The sequence below is a fragment of the Delphinapterus leucas genome, chromosome 5, assembly GCF_059928025.1.
Source record: "Delphinapterus leucas isolate spDelLeu-1000000601 "Yukka" chromosome 5, BTC_Dleu_Yukka2, whole genome shotgun sequence".
Lineage (NCBI taxonomy): Eukaryota > Metazoa > Chordata > Mammalia > Artiodactyla > Monodontidae > Delphinapterus > Delphinapterus leucas.
In genome coordinates this window covers 117198760-117217752 of record NC_143133.1, presented here as the reverse complement: position 1 = coordinate 117217752, position 18993 = coordinate 117198760, and the positions used below count along the sequence as shown (strand labels likewise).

Genomic DNA, 18993 nt, shown 5'->3' with positions numbered 1-18993 from the left:
AATACGAAAAACAGGCCTAAGAACTATGATCTATAACAGTCAAGTTAATCTGCAATTATGAGACAGGCTGGGACCTGGGACCCCCTACCAGAGTGCTTGCACCTGGACAAACGTCTCCTCAAGCAACAGAACGCAAAGAAACTATACAGGACTAAAACCAACTGCACACACGCACAGTGGGGCAAATTATGAACAATAAGATACAAAAAGGCCACAAACCAACTGCCATTTCTGAGGTGTCAGAAGCAAAAGCAGGGTGCTGCGCGTGATTCCTGCACGCAGCACCACCAAGGGGCACGCAGACCACCTAAACTACACCTCCCAGCCAAGCCACCAGTCCACCTCCAGCCTCACCCCTTTAAGGAGCCAGGGAACCAACAGCACCTGTTACTTGTTTTCGCTCCCTCATGCTGCAGCACGAGTCCTGATAAAGTCTTGCCTGAAATTCTCCTCTGGCCTCTTATCAATTTCTATGGATTAAGAGTCCAAGGACCCAGGTGAGTAACAATTAGACTCAGGATCTCGAATCAAGTTCCTTCTAAAAATACCAATCTCGTCTGAACTAAAGAAGAAAGAGATTTATCTACTTCTAGGCCTGGATAGCTAGGCACAGGGAAATCAAGTCCCTTGATTAAGCATTCACATGTTTGTCGAGTTATTGTACAAAATCAGTGTTGTGGAGCGATTCCTAGAAGGTTCAGTGAAGATAAAGCAGCCAATTGAAATCTTAGTAGAAACAGATCTGAGGGCAGCACCAATTATCAATGTATGCCCATTAGAGATTTAACCTCACATCAGCATGGGAAGTAACCTTTGTATTTGTTTTTAAAATTTGATAATATTTGAACTTATTTAAATCACCTCAGCCCTCAAATAACGTCCCCACCAACCAAGCTAAAATTGGCCCATGGGCACAAAATCAAGCCAGCCACAGTCGCTGCCCTGCAGAACACACACCCGAGGCACTGAACAACAAGAAGTCTCTGTTCTCATCCTGCAATTCCTGAAGAATCGGCTAAGGCTTTATGGACGGTGTGTAAAGGGATCACAGGAGGAGAAGATGAGGAAGCCCTCATCACACCAGTAAGGAACACATGGGGAGAGGTATTCTGATCACCAGACACTCCAGAGGTGCTAGCCCAGCCCTGACAGGCCAAGCACGGGCATCAAATGGCGACCACCATGGACACTCCACTTTGGGTGTTGGCCAACAATTCTGGAACTTCCAGGACCTGAAGTATCTCCAAAGCCTGGGCCATTCCTGATACACCAAGGAAGCCAAAGGACCTGCAATATTCTGCTATGGGACTTGGTTCAGCGTGGACCCACAAGTAGAATGGAGGGAGGGGCGTCGCTCAAGAAGTTTGGGACTGGAATCTGTTTCCTCGGATCCAGATTTATAAAACAGGGTGAATAGGAGAAAAGTAAAAATCGGAATTTTGAGGTGGGGAACAAAACATCAGTGTATACCAGAGTAGGAAATTAAGTCATCTCTTTCAGGCAAAAATAAAAACTTCTAGGACAAAGTCATATCTATTGAAACAGTCATGCTTGTGCTTAGTTGGATCTAATCCATAGGACAATTAGATATTTTACTGATGGGCTTGGTGGAGGTGACTTGCATTTTCTTCAGGGTGAATTTAAGCTTCTTTTCAGGGGGAAAAAGTCTGATGAGTGGCAAATTTTTTACAATGCTCCAAATTCCTGCCTGATCTTTGTTAACATATACTGTAACTCATATACGTTTATAATTTTGTATTCTACTCTCACTTAATTTTCACGTGTACATTTCCATGTGATGCCCTGGCATTTTCTATATATCTCTGTGCTCTAAATGGTTCCACAGTTATACCATAGTTTGATGAATCATTCTCCAATAATTATTCGGCATTTGAATGGTTTGCAGATTTTTTCTTTAAATACAAGAGCAAAGAACATTTTATGTCCAAATTAATTTCTTTGCCTCTTCTGTTGTCTCTTTTGATAATAATATATGACACATTTTAAAGTCCTTGTTGCATGTTGCTATATTAGGTTCCAGTCAAGAGGCTGCCATAAACTGCTAGCCTCCAGGCAGAACTCAGCCCCACGCAGGTTTTAATTGGCTCACAGAGCGGGTGCTTTTTGTTTCTTCTTGTTGTCGTTTAATGTCTTAAGTCAGGGCCTGTATGCTCCATTTTGCCACAATCCCCAATATTCAGACTCTCATCCATTTAAATTACCCGCCTGGTCCCTACAAACATTTGAGTTTTCAGTCCCTGAACTATTTCAATTCTCAGAACTACCTGCAAAAACTATTTAAAATATTTATTTCCGTATATCTATTCTAACAATTTCCCAGATGTAATTTTTTTTTTTTTTTTTTTTGTGGTACGCGGGCCTCTCACTGCTGTGGCCTCTCCCGTTGTGGAGCACAGGCTCCGGACACGCAGGCTCAGCGGCCATGGCTCACGGGCCCAGCCGCTCCGCGGCATGTGGGATCCTCCCGGACCGGGGCACGAACCCGTGTCCCCTGCATCGGCAGGCGGACTCTCAACCACTGTGCCACCAGGGAAGCCCTCCTAGCTGTAATTTGCCTTTTCTGGTTTAATAGGTAAACATTAGCAATCCTTTTAAACTTAAATGTTTAAGGCAAGCAGGACTCCTAAGCCTTGCTAGGAATGAAAGGAAAAGAGCACTAGGCAAGCGCTAACTAGTAGCCTATCACACCTGAGTTTAGTGTGAAAGTGATAACCAAGGCTCTTCCGTGCTCCGGGCTCTGGCACGTGCACCATGCAGTACCCTCCACAGGCGGATGGTGCCATGCCTATAACATGGATCTGGGTTTATCCAAACCAGTGAGTGCCAGTTAGGGCTAATGAATGACACCTCTGTTCATAAAAATGCAGAAGTCCACTATCCATCTTAAAGGGAAAATATACAATCCTACTTCCCTGGGGAAAAAAAATCTCTGCAACTGCCTCTTTCCCTTTAAAAACTGTACCTGTATTTATATATTCATGCATCTTTTCCTAAAGAAAGCTATCTTTATATATGAGAAGGATAAATGCTTAGTCATTTCCTAGGTTACTCAGTCCCACTGTTAGCAGACAAATCTAATTTTAGTTCCAAAATATGCCTATTTTCAGCAGCTTGCTTGATTACACTTATGAAATCAGTCCCCTTAGAGAAACATGGTATGGGAAAAAGAAATTGGACCAGGACACCAAGACCTAGGTTCCAATTCTAGCTCTGCCACTGTGATGAAGGTTGCTGTCTACAAAAACCCATTCTCCCCTTCCTCCAGAGTGATAGAGTTGTAGCTGGGCTACATGCTCAGAACCACACCCTCTACCCTTGGAACTAGGAGAAGCCATGTGATAAGTTCTCCTGATACGATGGTATTTATATACTTTATTTACTTAAAATTATCCTGACAATAAGAATCTTCCAATAAAGCCATTTTTTAACTGGATATAATTCATACTATACAATTCACTCTTTTACAATTTATAATTCATTGGTTTTTAGTGTAGTCACAGGTTGTGCAACTCTCACCACTACCTCATTCCAGAATGCTTTCATCATCACCCTCTAAAATCTGAACTGGTTCATCTGTCCCTGCTCATTCTTCTCTCTCCTCTGCTTCTGGAAGCCACTCATCTACATTCTGTCTCTATGGATTTGCCTATTCTGGACATTTCACATAAGAGGAATAATACAATATATAGCCTTTTGTGACTGGCTTCCTTCAGTTAGCCGAAAGTTTTCAAGGTTCACCCATGTTGTATTATGTACCAGTATTTCAAACCTTTTTATTCTGCTGAATACTATTTCATTGTATGGATATGCCACATTTTGTTTATCCACTTACTGGCTGATAAACATTTGGATTGTTTTAACTTTTTGGCTATTATGAACATTTATACACAACTTTTTGTGTGAACATGTTTTCAATTTTCTTGGATATATACCTAAGAGTAGAATTTCTGTGTCCTATGGTAACTGTTTAACTTTTTAAGAAACTGACAAACTTTTCCACAGTAGCTGTGCCATTTTACATTCCCTCTAGCAACATTTGAAGTTTCTAATTTCTCCACATCCTTACTGTGACGGTTAACTTTATGTGTGAACTTGACTGGGTTAAGGGATGCCTACACGGCTGGTAAACACTATTTCTGGGTGTGTCTGTGGGGATGTTTTTGGTGATTCAATAGACTGAGTAAAGAAGGTCCGTCCTCACCAGTGTGTGAGCATCATCAAGTTGGTTGATGGCCTGAATCAAACAAAAGGGGAGGAAGGGTGAATTCTCTCTCTCTTCTTGAGCTGGGACACAGTTTCTTTTACCCTCCGACACTGGAGCTCCCGGTTCTTGGCCCCTGGAACTCTGGGACTTACACCAATGGCCCCTGAGTTCTCAGGCCTCAAGACTTAAACTGAATTATACCACCGGCTTTCCTGGTTCTCCTTCTTGCAGATGGCAGACTGTAGGATTTCTCGGCCTCTGTAATCATTTCAGCCAATTCCTATAACAACTTTCCTCTTTTATATGTCTACATATATCATATTGGTTCTGCTTCTCTGGAGAATCCTGACCAATACACTTACCAATACTTGTTATTTTCTTTTTTTTTTTTTAATTCTAGATATCCTAGTGGACATGAGTGGTATCTCATGTGGTTTTGATTTGCATTTCCCTAGTGACTAATAATGTGCATCTTTTCATGTACCTATTGGTCATTTTCTTTGGAGAAATGTCTCTTCAAATCTTTTGCCCATTTGTAAATTAGGTTGTCTTCATTATTGAGTTGTAAGAGTTCTTAATATATTCTGGACATTAGATCCTTATTAGACATATGACTTGCAAATTTTTTCTCCCATCCTGTGGATTATCTTTTCACTTTTGTGATAGTGTCCTTTGACACACAAAAGTTTTTAATTTTGATGAAGTCCAATTTATTTTTTTCTTCGGTTGCTTGTGCTTTGGTGTCATATCTAAGAAACTGTTACCTAATCAAACTTCACAAAGATTTACACCTATGTTTTCTTCTAAGAGTTTCATACATTTGGATCTTTAATCCATTTTAATTTTTGTATACGGTGTGAGGTAGAGGTCCAAATTCATTCTCCGACATGTGTACATTCAGTTATTCTAGCACGATTTGCTCAAAACACTATTCTTTCTCCATTTTATTGTCTTGGCACCCTTGTAGAAAATCAATTGACCATAGATGTATGTGTTTATTTCTGGACTCTCAAGTCTTTTTTTTTGTTTTTGTTTTTGTTTTTTTGTTTTTTTTGCGGTATACGGGCCCCTCACTGCTGTGGCCTCTCCCATTATGGAGCACAGGCTCCGGACGCGCAGGCTCAGCGGCCATGGCTCACAGGCCCAGCCTTTCCGTGGCATGTGGGATCTTCCCGGACCGGGGCACGAACCCGTGTCCCCTGCACCGGCAGGCGGACTCTCAACCACTGCGCCACCAGGGAAGCCCTCAAGTCTTTTTAATCAATCTGTATGTCTGTCCTTATGCCAGTACCACACTGCCTTGATTACTATAGCTTTGTAGTAAGTTTTAAAAGCAGGAAGTGTTTTAAACTTGTTCTTCTTTTTCAAGATTGTTTTGACTATTCTTAGTGCCTTGCATTTCTATATAAATTTTAGGATCACTTTGCCCATTTCTCCAAAGACGGTAGTAGGAATTTTGATAGGAGCTGTGTTGAATCTGTAGATCAATTTGGGGAGTTCTGCTATCTGCGATCTGACACAATATTAAGTCTTCCAATCCATGAACACAGAATGTCTTTCCATTTCCTTAATTTCCATCAGTAATGTTTTGTAGTTTTCAGTGTGCAAGTCTTATGTCTCTTTAGTTTAAATATGTTCCAAAGTATTATATACTTTCTGATATTATTGTTCACTTAAGTTCATTTTCAAACTTTTTATTGCTTAAAATACAACTGATATTTGTATATTGAGCCTATATCAATAGGACTTCAGCAAAGTTGCTAAATTCTTAGTTCTAATAGGTTTTTAGGTAGATTTTTTATGGTTTTCTATATATAAGATCATTCATCAGCAGATATCATTTTACTTCTTTCTTTCCAATCTGGATGCCTTTTATTTCATTTTCTTGCCTAATTGTGCTGACTAGAATCTCCAGTACAAAGCTGAATAGAAGTGACAAGAGCAGGCATCCTTGTCTTGTTCCTGATCTTAGGGGGAAAGCTCTCTTTCTTTCACTATTAAATATGATATTAGCTATGGGTTCTTCACAGATGCTCTTTTTCAGGTCAAGGAAGCTCCTTTCTATTCCCAGTTTGTTGAATTTTCTTATCATGAAAGGGTGTTGGATTTGGGCTAGTGCTTTCTCTTCATCTATTGAGATTATCATGTAGTTGTTTTTCCTTTATTCTATTAATATGGTGTATTACATTGATTGACATTCATATGTTGAACCAGCCCTGCATTCCTGAGATAAATCCCACTTGACTGTGATATATAAACCTTTTTATATGCTGCTGGATTTGGATTATTATTTCGCTGAAGACTTCCTTCTGTCTATATTCATAAGGGATATTGGTCTGTAGTGTACTTTTCTTGATATGTCTTTGTCCAGTTTTAGTATCAGGATAACAATGCCTTCACAGAATGAGTTAGGAAGTGATTTTGCCTCTTCTGTTTTTTTGAAGAGTTTGTGAAGGGTTGTGTTAATTCTTCCTTAAATGTTTTTTAGAATTCACTAGTGAAGCCATCTTTGAGGGAAGTTTTTGAATTACTAACTCAATCTCTTTAGTTGTTAAAGGTCTATTCATATTGTCTATTTCTTCTTGAGTCAGGTTTCATAGTTTGTGTCTTTCTAGGAATTTGTCCATTTCATTTAGGATATATCACTTGTCACAGAATTGTTTACAGTATTCCCTTATCACCCTTTTTATTTCTGTAAGGTCAATAGTAATGTTCCCTCTTTCATTCCTGATTTAGTAAATTGAGTCTCCTCTCTTATTTTCTTGGCCAAGCTAGCTAAATGTTTTTCAATTTTGTTGATCTTTTCGAAGAATTAACTTTTGGCTTTGTTCATATTCTCTATTGTGCCAAATTTCTGAAGTCTTCTTTACTTAACTGTTAAAAATTGATGTTATAATTCAACCAACCACCTCAGTAGTTATAGAATTTCCCTTATCTCAATTGCGAAGAGATTTAATATTATAGTTTTAAAAGCAGAAACCTGCTCCATTCATTGCCCTGAGAACTTGGGAAAAATACTTAACCTTTCTGAGCCTCTGTTTCCTCATGTCTGAAATGGAAACAGTAACAGAGATGTCTAGAGATGTTAGATTACATGAGAAGGTATACAAGGCACCTTCCTGCCCCAGGGCCGGGTGTCTGAGTAGACACGCAAAGAATGCTAATTGTCTGCTTGACTGTTAAATTACGTGATGCATATAAATATAATACACTAATGTATAATATACGATGTTACTAATCTTACCTTCATTCCCCTCCTTTACCCACCCTACCCCCAACTTACAAGCTCAGCATGGCCTGGATCCCCATCACATCTCAGTGCTGTTTACCAAACAAGACACTGTTCCAGGGTAGCAGGTGTCATCAACACCTGAGCCTACAGCATAGCCTGCTTTTTTTTTCTTAGTTCTTATGATCAAGTAACTTGCAACATGGGTAGATAAAATGGATCCCTAAAGACTCTGAGTCTCTCAAGGACATCCCCAAACTTCTAGCCCTCATTACCTGCTCAACAAATATGTGAAGAATAAATGAAAGCACTAGAGGGGGCTATAAGCTAAGGGGTTAGTAACGACTGTCCATAGCCCAGCTTCCTCTCTAGGACGCTGGCAACAGATTTGTTAGTGTAGACAGTCCTCAAACTAAGCAGCGAGGTCTTTGTGACACAGCTTAAGAGAGTGTGCCTACAGACCTACTAGAGAATGGACTTGAGGATATGGAGAGGGGGAAGGGTAAGCTGTGACAAAGCGAGAGAGAGGATATACACTACCAAACGTAAGGTAGATAGCTAGTGGGAAGCAGCCGCATAGCACAGGGAGATCAGCTCGGTGCTTTGTGACCGCCTGGAGGGGTGGGATAGGGAGGGTGGGAGGGAGGGAGACGCAAGAGGGAAGAGATATGGGAACATATGTATATGTATAACTGATTCACTTTGTTATAAAGCAGAAACTAACACACCATTGTAAAGCAATTATACTCCAATAAAGAAGTAAAAAAAAAAAAAAGAGTGTGCCTAGGTATGTAGGTTATTTGGAATACAATACAACAGGTTAAAGTAGGAGAATGAAAGGTGGGGCAAGATTATTTTGGAATATTAGAAGAATTAAAGAGTTAAGAGCCTAAGTGATACCTTTGTGGTTGTAAGATAAAGAGAAGCTAGGGAAGGATCTAAATGTAAAGAAACTTACTGCACAGCTTTCTCTGCCAAGATTTTTCTGAAAGTTGCACACAAAATAAATTGCTTAACAGAATGTCTTAAAAAGTGGCACACAGGAAAGCTCTTCAGAACAGTATGACAGATTATGAGAACAAGATCGGGGCTGGGAGTGGGAACAGAGAAAATGGACCAAAGAAAGGTTTTACTTCTTATACACAGGTGAAAGATGATTGTTCTAATATCAAAGTAGTAAGGGGAAAAAAACTTGTTACCCTAACATTTCCTGTCTGTACTCAGTCAGGAAAGTCCAACACGGAAAACAAACAACAAAAGAAATCATAATTCTGATTTCTTTCATCTCAGATCCCATCTAGTATATCAAAAAGTCCCAAGGTAGAATCAACAAGGACAAGTCCAATTCCCAGCCAATGCCTGATAGGACGCTCATGCTTAAAGGATCAGACAAAAGCCATCACCAACAAAAACCGCCAATAAATAATCCCACTTCTACACCAGCTCCTGACTGTGTACCTCTGATGCTCATGAGTTCAGAAAGAACAATTATTTCTGTTAGTTCTTTGAATGCGGTTTGGGGAAGTAGAATAAAGTAACGGTAGGGCTTCCCCAGTGGCGCAGTGGTTGAGAGTCTGCCTGCCGATGCAGGGGACACGGGTTCGTGCCCTGGTCCGGGAAGATCCCACATGCCACGGAGCGGCTGGGCCCGTGAGCCATGGCCGCTGAGCCTGCGCGTCCGGAGCCTGTGTTCCGCAACGGGAGAGGCCACAACAGTGAGAGGCCCGCGTACCGCAAAAAAAAAAAAAAAGTAACGGTAATAAAACGAACAGCCGGGAGGAGAAAAGCCAGCATGAAAAACAACAGCTGAAAAGGTTCACACATGCACACGTGTGTGCAAATAAGGCTCATCCTATTTCATGTATCAAAACTGAGGCACTTTTATAGAATATTGGCTACAAAAAACTAATAAGGATGAACTGCAACACTTTAAAAGGAACAGATATCAACAGAATCCTTAAACTTGTATTCTATGAGGTAAGTTTATAAATTACATATTACATAGGAAAAACTTCCTGAATTGATAATATTATAGTTGAAAATTTAAAATTCTCATCAGTTTATCACCTTCCAAAAAAAGAGTCTTTTGGCTGACAGTTTTCTGTTCAACTTCCATCCAGGGTTCTGTGTTTTCATACAGGAGAAAACAGGAGAGTGAGCGTGAGTTTGTATAAAAACTGGTACATTCTCAGATGCTAAGATGCAAAAATTAAAATGTGATGTTTAACACATTACTGCAGATCATATGATTGGGAACAGGCTCTTACCTTCTCTCTCAGAACTTGAAACAAGTTTAGCAAAAATACCACACAAATAAGCAGTGGTTCTCAAATAGTCTTAATGTGTGTGTATTCACAGGTTCATGAAATATAATAAAAACATAAAAATAATTTTATATTAATTTCATTTAACTTTAATGAATTTTCCCCAACTCTAATATTAAAAACATTAAAAGAACTTAAATTTTAATGGCAAAAGTTACTGGTTTCCCTATCTATTAAAAATTTTTGTTTGATTTTTACATATCTAGCATTTACAACTAAAGTACATTTTTATAAGAACTGGCATCTTGATGTATATGGGTCTGAAATGATACTTCATCTTTGATTTTTAATTTGAATTAATAAGATCATGATAGATTTTTTTTTTAATTTTACTTTTAAACCATTTTAGTGTGCTATTATATCTGTTCTAGTACTCTGAGTCACTTTGGTTTTAAAAACTACCTATTTATTTATGGTACCATGTCAAGAATTTCTTAATGTTAAAAAATACTGTATGTATGTGACGACATAACAAACCAGAACAGTTCCTAGATCGGGGAGGGTTCGGATTAGCGTTTACTAAGAGGGCAAGAAGAACTGAACTTTGTACTTCAAAAGGAGATTTTGGTTTTATGAGTTGCTGGTCATATAAGTTGTTTATTTTTATTTCATCAAAGCCTGGCAGGTGTTTGCATTCCAATTTACCTTACAGGGAAGCTTCTTTTCTAAAAATTAGTTTTTAAAATGGGTGATGAATTAATTCCACAGGAAATGACATTATAAACATTAGTTTTCCTTTGAGATAAAATAATATAAGCCAAACTTTCTGAAGTTAAGGGTGACGCATAATATTACAACTTGTTCTATGTTGTGTTTGTAAAGGTTCCCTAAACTATTAAAATTCAGGCAATTTGTGTAAATTGCAAAAGCAGAAACTGTGATGTTTGCTTAGTAGTATGTTGTGTTAGAATTCTTTTTTGAGGTGTATGTTATACACATAGTAAACTATTATTCAGACTTGCTCATCCTGTATTTTTTAAATAGGAGATACAGCATCCCAAGTCATTTTTAGTTCAGTTAGCCTGCAAAGACTTCATCTCTCTCCCCAAATTCTCTCTTCCAAGCCTTCTTTGTCATCTATGTGCAGTTAAGGTGGAAATGTTTACAGACTTTAGTTTGTAAACTAAAAGTGAACTTAATTTCCATTGTGCCCTTACATCCACCATTGGCAGTAGCCAAAGCTAGCTTTATAGTCTAACAGGAGAGACCATGTTCTGCCATGATGAACCGTGGTGCTGCCAGTGGAGTTTTTTCCCCTTTTGATGGTTTTAGTTAAGCTACTAAATGGATATACACAAGCAGTTGAGTTTACACTAAAACTATGAAATGGTATTTCCCGTCTATGTCCGTGCCTCTTCAAACTTGGACGTGTGGGTTTTTTAAATCATTTTTCACTTCCTTGTCAATCTCTTATAGTGTTCTAATGATGAGAGGGATTCAAATAAAACTAAATACCTTTGAATATCCCTTCCCCTCTCACACACTGAAGGCTGTGGAGGAACTAGACTATTTCCTGTTGCCAAGACATGCTTAGACACCAGAGTTTTCTTTACTCGGCGGCATGCTACCCCCGGCCTCACCCACACCACCTAATTTAAGAGGGTCCTGACCTCAACCTCTACTGAGACGTAAAGGTAAACTCTCCTCCCTCCAGGTTTTTTGAGCAGTTTTTTGGCACTTCACCAGTAGCCCTCATTTTTACATGTGCTGTTGTAAACTTCTTAAGGACAGGGATGACGTCTTGGTGATTTTTGTGCTTCCACCTCAACCCTGGCAGCTAGCCCACTGTCTGGAACAAATCAGGTGTTTAATGTCTGTCAAACTAAATGGAATAAAGGGTTTCTACTAGCAACAGCATTTCTCATGCCTCAGTTGTGTAAGCTGGTTGTTTGTGTTTGGTTTCCTCTGCAAATATGTATGTTTATCACCCACCCAATAATTTAAATTATTTTTTTAAGTTTTGTTTTCTTTCTTTCAGATACTACCCCATGGCCAATTAGCTCTAGAAAATGTAGTTGCTGCCAATGAAAAATTATTTTTTCAAGTTTTGTTTTCTATCCTTCAGATACTACCCCATGGCCAATTAGCTCTAGAAAATGTAGTTGCCGCCAATGAAATGATTATCCCAAACTCTGCCCCTGGTTATACTTCGCCAAACTGAAATTTGAATTTTCTCAATAAATTGGTCATGTCTGAAAAAATATATAAATTGTAAACATTAAGATAAAAATATTATCCAAGATTCAGGTCAATATTTTCTTTAAAAGTTAAACATAAATTTACCATATAGCTCAGCAATTTCACTCATATATTTCTACTCAAGAGGAATGAAAATATAGGTACAAAGATGTGTATGCAAATATTCATAGCAGTGTTATTCATAAGAGTCAAAAATTGGAAATAATCCAAATGTCCATCAACTGATGAATAGATAAGTAAAACATGATATATCCATACAACAGAATATTATTTAGCAAGGAAGAGAAATGAAGCACAGATATATGGCTATAACATGGAAGAACTTCAAAAACATTATGCTTGGTGAAAGAAGCCACATACCAAAGATCACATATTATATGATTCCAGTTATATGAAATGTTGAGACAAGTAAAATCTATAGAAACAGAAAGCAAATTAATGTTTGCCTGGGACTGAAAGTGAGAAAGGAGAGTGATTACAAATGGGCAAGAGGGGGGACTTCCCTGGTGGCGCAGTGGTTAAGAATCCGCCTGCCAATGCAGGGGACACAGGCTTGAGCCCTGGTCCGGGAAGATCCCACATGCCGCAGAGCAGCTAAGCCCATGCGCCACAACTACTGAGCCTGTGCACCACAACTACAGATCCTGTGTGCCACAACTAATAAAGCCCATCTGCCTAGAGCCTGTGCTCCGCAACAAGAGAAGCCACCGCAATGAGAAGCCTGTGCACTGCAATGAAGAGTAGCCCCCGCTCGCCGCAACTAGAGAAAGCCCGTGCGCAGCAACGAAGACCCAATGCAGCCAAAAATTTAAACATTAATAAATAAATAAATAAATTCATTTTTAAAAAATGGGCAAGAGGGATCTTTTTGGAATGTCAGAAATGTTCGACCATCACTACATTATGGTGATGGTCGCATGACTCAATAAATATACTAAAAATCACTTGATTGTACACTTAAAACAAGTGAGTTTTATGGTATGTCAATTACATCTCAGTAGAGCTGCTTAAAAATAATCTACTAAGGTACACAATATAATATGAACAGATCTTAAGTGTACAACTCAGTGAATTTTAACATATGTATACACCCATGTAACCAGTACCCAGATCAAGATACAAAACTTTTTTAGCAGGCCAGAGTTTCCTTGTACCCTTTCCTAATCAGAATGCACCATCTTCCTCCACAAGAGTGGTTACCATTAACTTGTTCTATATCATCTGGATTCATTTTGTCTATAGTGAAACTACAATGTTTCTTTTGCTCAACATAATGTCTACAATATTTATCAAGGCTGAAGCTGATAGCAGTAGTTCATTCTTTTTTATTGTTGTGGAGTATTCCATTGTATAAATATTCCACAATTTGTTTGTAAATTCTTCTGTTAAAGAACATTTAGGTTGTTTCCAGTTTGGGGCTATTATGAGTAAAGCTGCAATGAACATTATTTTAGATGTCTGTTGGCAGACGTATGCACTCCTTTTTCTTGGGTACCTAGCTAAGAGTAGAAATGCTGATTCATGAAGAAAGCAAATGTTTAACTTGGGTAGAAACTGCCATAAGATTTTCCAAACTGTTTAAACAAATTTCCACTCCTACTAACAATGTCTAAAAGTCCCAGCTGTCCCACCTCCTCACCAATAGTTGGTATTGTCAATCTTTCTAATTTTAGCCATTCTGCTAAAATTACATTGTGTACATAGTGTGTAGGAGTATCCTGGCATGGCTCTAATTTGCATTTCCTGGATTAAGAATTAAATTGAGCATATTTGCATATACTTCCTGGCCATCTGGTTATCTTCTCTGATGAAGTGCCTGTTCAAGGTTTTTGTCCATTTTTTAACAGGTTATCTGTCTTTTTTCTTATTGCTTTATAGAAGTTCTTTATTCTAAATACAAATCTTTTGTCAGACATATGTACTATAAATATTGTTCCCCAATCTGTGGCTTGCATTTTCTCTCTCTTAATGGTGCCTTTGATACACAAAAGTCCATAATTTTAATGAAGTCCAATTTATCATTATTTTCTTTCATAGTCTGTATTTTTTATGTTCTGTTTAAGAAATCGTCTGTGTATGCCAAGGTCATGAAGCTTTTCTTCTATGTTTTCTCCTAGAAACTTTATTGTATTACCTTTCCCAATTGAGTGTTTGATCACTAATCAAATTAATTTTTGTATATGGAGTCACAGTTCATTTATTTCCCATAAAGATACCCACTTGATACAGTACTGTTTATTGATAAGACTATCTTTTCCCACAGGATTGCAGTGGCATTGTGACCATAAATCAGGTGACTATATCATACATGAGTCTGTTTCTGGACTCTATTGTGTTCCATTGTCCCATTTTTTCCTTGGCAAATGCTACTGACTTAATTACTGAACCTTGATAGTAATCTTGAGCTAGGGAAGATTTTAATGTACCATTTGTTGTAGAACTTTGTGAGCTGTTCTTGTAAGAGAGACAAATGCCAAAAATTAACTATTTCAAGTCCTATATGTCATCAAATACCCATTCTGAAGCAGATAATTTTTTTTAATCAGCAAAATGAAAACCTGAATATTTTTCACCACAAAAGGCTTATAAAATCTACAGGATCTCTTTATGTTAACTGCAGGTAGCTGTTGAAGCCCAGAATAAAAATGGCTTACCTGAGTAATATAAATAGTGTCTTTGAACTTGCGTAATTGATCTGCACTTTGGGGGAGTTTGAAGTGAAGCTCAGCCTGGTGAAGCATTTTATAGTTACCATCTGTGAAATGTTGTCTATGATGTGCAAATTTGCTTTCATAAGACCAGTCCTCTTTAGATGAAACCTTTCAAGCAAAGAATAAGAGGTTCAGATTGGGAAGTTAGGAGTGAAACTACTTTTCTTCACACTCCTGACAAACTTGAAAAGTACTACACACATTTGCAGAGCCCAAAGCTAACAGTAATAAAATATCACTAGTAAAATGGTAAATGCTTAGCACTTGCTCATTTGCTTCTCAGTGATTACTAAATATATTTGATATATACACATGTTTAATTTTGATATAGTTGAAGATACAAACCAAACAATGATACTTCTTTCCCCTAATAATAAATCTTTTTTTTTTTTAACTTACAGAATCTTTCTTTTCCTTTGAGAAGCTATCATCAGGTCAAGTAAAAAATAAAAACAAAAATAAATAAATAAATAAATACAAATACCACACAGGTTAGTAGTGTACCTTCTACAGGAGAAAAAAAAAAGCAATAATTCTGGCTTTTAGGCCCTATGATTTAATGAACTGTTAGCATTTGACAAAGATATAAGACAATTGCTGGCTACATCTGAAAATATCAGAGTTTTAAGCCAAGTTACACAGACACTTTGAAAAAACATATTCCACTCCACCCTCAAAAAACCATGAAAATTAGGAAGCTTAGTAATCCCTGTTCATAAAATATGACTTAGAATTCTCAGTAATCATGCAATGCACAGACCAATCACCTTAAAAGGAAAAAGTTATTCTTTAGGAATTGATTTATACCAAAATATAAGCAACATACATTAGCCATATTTAATGTGGTAGTTTTTCCAAATTGTATTTAGTTTTTGAAAATGTTACCACCAGACAGTTTAGAGAACACCAATTACTTCTATTATTTATTTGAAACAGAGGTATAGTATTTACAGTCATCTTGTACACATTTGAGATGCGCAAACCTTTAGCAATAGTCTTCCCTTCTTTCTACGCTTCTTCCTTTTCAAAATCTGAAACACATCTCCTGGCCTCTCAGCCCTGTGGCTGCTAATAATTTAAAGGTATCCCATAATCATAAACCTGATCTGTTATGTGGGAAGCTTTCTACCTTCTGATAGCTATGGTTTGAAATTCTTGTAAATTTCAGCTATAACAATGTTACCAGAGGAATTAGAAAGTGTCAGATAATGGGGCTTCCCTGGTGGTGCAGTGGTTGAGAGTCCGCCTGCCGATGCAGGGGACATGGGTTCATGCCCCCGGTCCAGGAAGATCCCACATGCCGCGGAGCGGCTAGGCCCGTGAGCCATGGCTGCTGAGCCTGCGCGTCCGGAGCCTGTTGCTCCGCAACGGGAGAGGCCACGACAGTGAGAGGCCCATGTACGGCAAAAAAAAAAAAAAGAAAGTGTCAGATAAGGCTCTAATTGCTTTAAGAATATTAACTCATTTAATCATCATAACAACCCCATGAGTGGGTACTATTATCACCCTATTTTACAGATGAGAAAACCAGGCACAGAAAGGTTAAGTAATTTGCCCAAGATCCAAAGCTAATTAGTGCAGTCTAGCTTCGTATAAACCATATGACTAGCATTGCCTGTATTAATAGTAACAATAGCTTACATTTTATGGGTTCATCACTATGTGTCAAGAACTGTGCTAAGTGTTTCAACGCATTAATTAACTTAATGTTTACACACCATCACATGCACACATGCATACCTGCATGTGCACACACGCACACAAACACTCCTTAAAGTATCTACTCCTATTACCCCCAATTTAGATGAGAACACTGAAATTCAAAAGGAATGAATAATCTTTTCAAGGCAGTATAGCTAGTGTGTGGAAGTTCTAGTATTCAAATCCTGATCTGTTCATTCCAAAACCCAATCTTTCTATTGCTGTATATTGATGATCACCTGTTGAAAATATGATTATTTTATGAAGAAGTAATGTATCCCAACCAGAGAAAGACATTTTAATATATTTGCTGAATGCATGAAAAAAAAATGAAGATTTTACGTAAAGGTTTTCTTTTCCCAACACCTACTCAAATTCTCCACTAAGCAATGTAGTTCGAAAAGAGGCAACAATCAAATCAAGGGTTCATAATAAACAGGACTTATCTTTATCTTTCCCTATTTTAAAATATAGTGTTTAGTATCTTTGAATGTCATCAGGCATTTCACAAAAACATGGGAATTCCATTATTTTCGAGAGGTGAATAGAAATGCTTACAGATTTTTTTTAAAAAGGTTTAGCAATTCCTAACACTCATCTTTCTGAAATGTAGTGAAAAGAAAATAGATCAATTCTGGAGTCAGACAATAAGCCTGAATACAGATATGCTACTTACAGTCTAGGGACATTGACAGAACTCTCACCATATATATATCAATATATATTGATTTCCCTCTGGGCCTCAGGGCTGGATTATTGTTAAATGATGTACCTGGTACAGAAATCTGCTCAGTAAATATTTTTGATTCTTTCATTCCTTCTTTTCCATTCTCAGCACTTGTTCCTACCTGAGTCAGGATACTGAACTGCATCTTCTTTCACTTTGAAACAACAGTGTTCCCAAAAGATTGGGCCCACAATATGGGAGTAATAAAAAAAAACAAGGGGTAGAACTAAGGTTATGGCATTACTCATTAAAGTTAAAAATACAATATAACTTCAACGTAGAAGTACAGTTGTGTTCAGGTGGTGAGATTGAGGAAGATTTTTAAATTCTCTTAAAACTTTTTTTGTGGTTACTTCACACAAGTGATGCAGAAGGGGGAAAACTACATGATTATTTCAATAGATGAAGAAAAAGCATTTGACAAAATCCAACACCCTTTTATGATACAAGCAGGCAACAAACTAGGAATAAAAGGGCATCTATGAAAAACCTACAGTTAATATCATACTAAATGATAAAAAGGCTTTTTCCCTAAAAACAGGAATCTCCCTGAGAAAAGGAGTGAGAAAAGATTATCTGTTCTCGCCACTTCTATACTGTACTGGAGGTTCTAACCAGGGCAATTAGGCAAGAAAAGTAAACAAAAGCCATCTAGATTGGAAAGGAAAAAGTAAAGTTACCTCTATCTGCAGATGACATGCTCTTATACATAAAGAATTCACACACACATACCCCAAAAAACAAAAACCCATTAGAGCTAATAAATGAGTTCTACAAGGTTGCAGAATATAAGTTCAATATACAAAAATCAATTGAATATTTAGACACTAGCAATAAACAATCTGAAAATAAAATTAAGAAAATAATTCCAATTACAATAGCACCAAAAAATACTTAGGAATAAATTTAACCAAAGAAGTATATGACTTATACACTGAAAACTACAAAATAGTATGAAAGAAATTAAAGATGACATCACATGTTCATGAATCAGAAGACTTAATATTGTTAAGATGGCAATTCTTTGCAAACTGATCTACAGATTCAACACAATCCCCATCAAAATCCCAGCTGACTTTGTTACAGACACTAGCAAGGTGATCCTAAAATTCATATGGAAATGCAAGGCACCCAAAACAGTCAAAACAATCTTGAAAAGAAGAACAAGGTTGGAGAACTGACACATCCAGCTTTCAAAACTTACTACAACAGTATAATAATGATGACAGTGGATACTAATATAAAATAGACATACACAATGGAACAGAACTGAGAATCCAGAAATAAACATTAACATTTATGGTCAATTGATTTTTGACAAAAGGGTCAAGAGAATTCAATTAGGGAAAGAATAATGTTTTCAGAAATGGTGTTGGGACAATTGGCTGTCCAAAACTGGACATCTACCTCACACCATACAAAATAATTAACTCAAAATAGACCATGTAAGAGCTAAAACTAAAAGACAGCACAGGAGTAAACTTTTGTGATCTTAACTTAGGCAATGGCTTCTTAGATACAACACCAAAGCACAAGCAATAAAAGAGAAGATTGATAAGTAGGACTTCAAAATTTTAAATTTTGTGCTTTTGGGACTTCCCTGGTGGCACAGTGGTTACGACTCCATGCTCGCAATGCAGGGGGCCCAGGTTTGATCCCTGGTCAGGGAACTAGATCCCACATGCATGCCACAACTAAGAGTTTGCATGCCACAAATAAGGAGCCCACGTGCCACACTAAGGAGTCCACCTGCCGCAACTAAGGAGCCCATATGCCGCAACTAAGACCCAACGCAACCAAATAAATAAATAAATAAAATTTTGTGCTTTAAATGACACTATCGAGTAAGTAAAAAGACAACCCACTAATAGGGAGAA

General features: G+C 37.7%; 1 protein-coding gene across 12 annotated transcripts in view; it reads right to left on the bottom strand.

Moving 5' to 3' along the window:
* The window catches only part of MANBA (mannosidase beta), a 168827-nt gene that overhangs the window by 69986 nt on the left and 79848 nt on the right, over window positions 1-18993 (bottom strand). For 11 of the 12 annotated variants that reach the window (XR_004023015.2, XR_016393401.1, XR_016393400.1 and 8 more), the window contains 2 exons: window positions 14632-14796; window positions 9522-9578 (listed from right to left, as the gene is read on the bottom strand). Coding sequence is in view for 7 of the 12 variants with exons in the window: in XM_089912441.1 (XP_089768567.1) it covers window positions 9522-9578; window positions 14632-14796 (222 nt within the window). In the remaining 5 variants the exon portion in view is untranslated. The remainder of the gene's footprint in view (window positions 1-9521; window positions 9579-14631; window positions 14797-18993) is intronic. The other variant, XM_022582443.3, reaches the window with a different exon arrangement.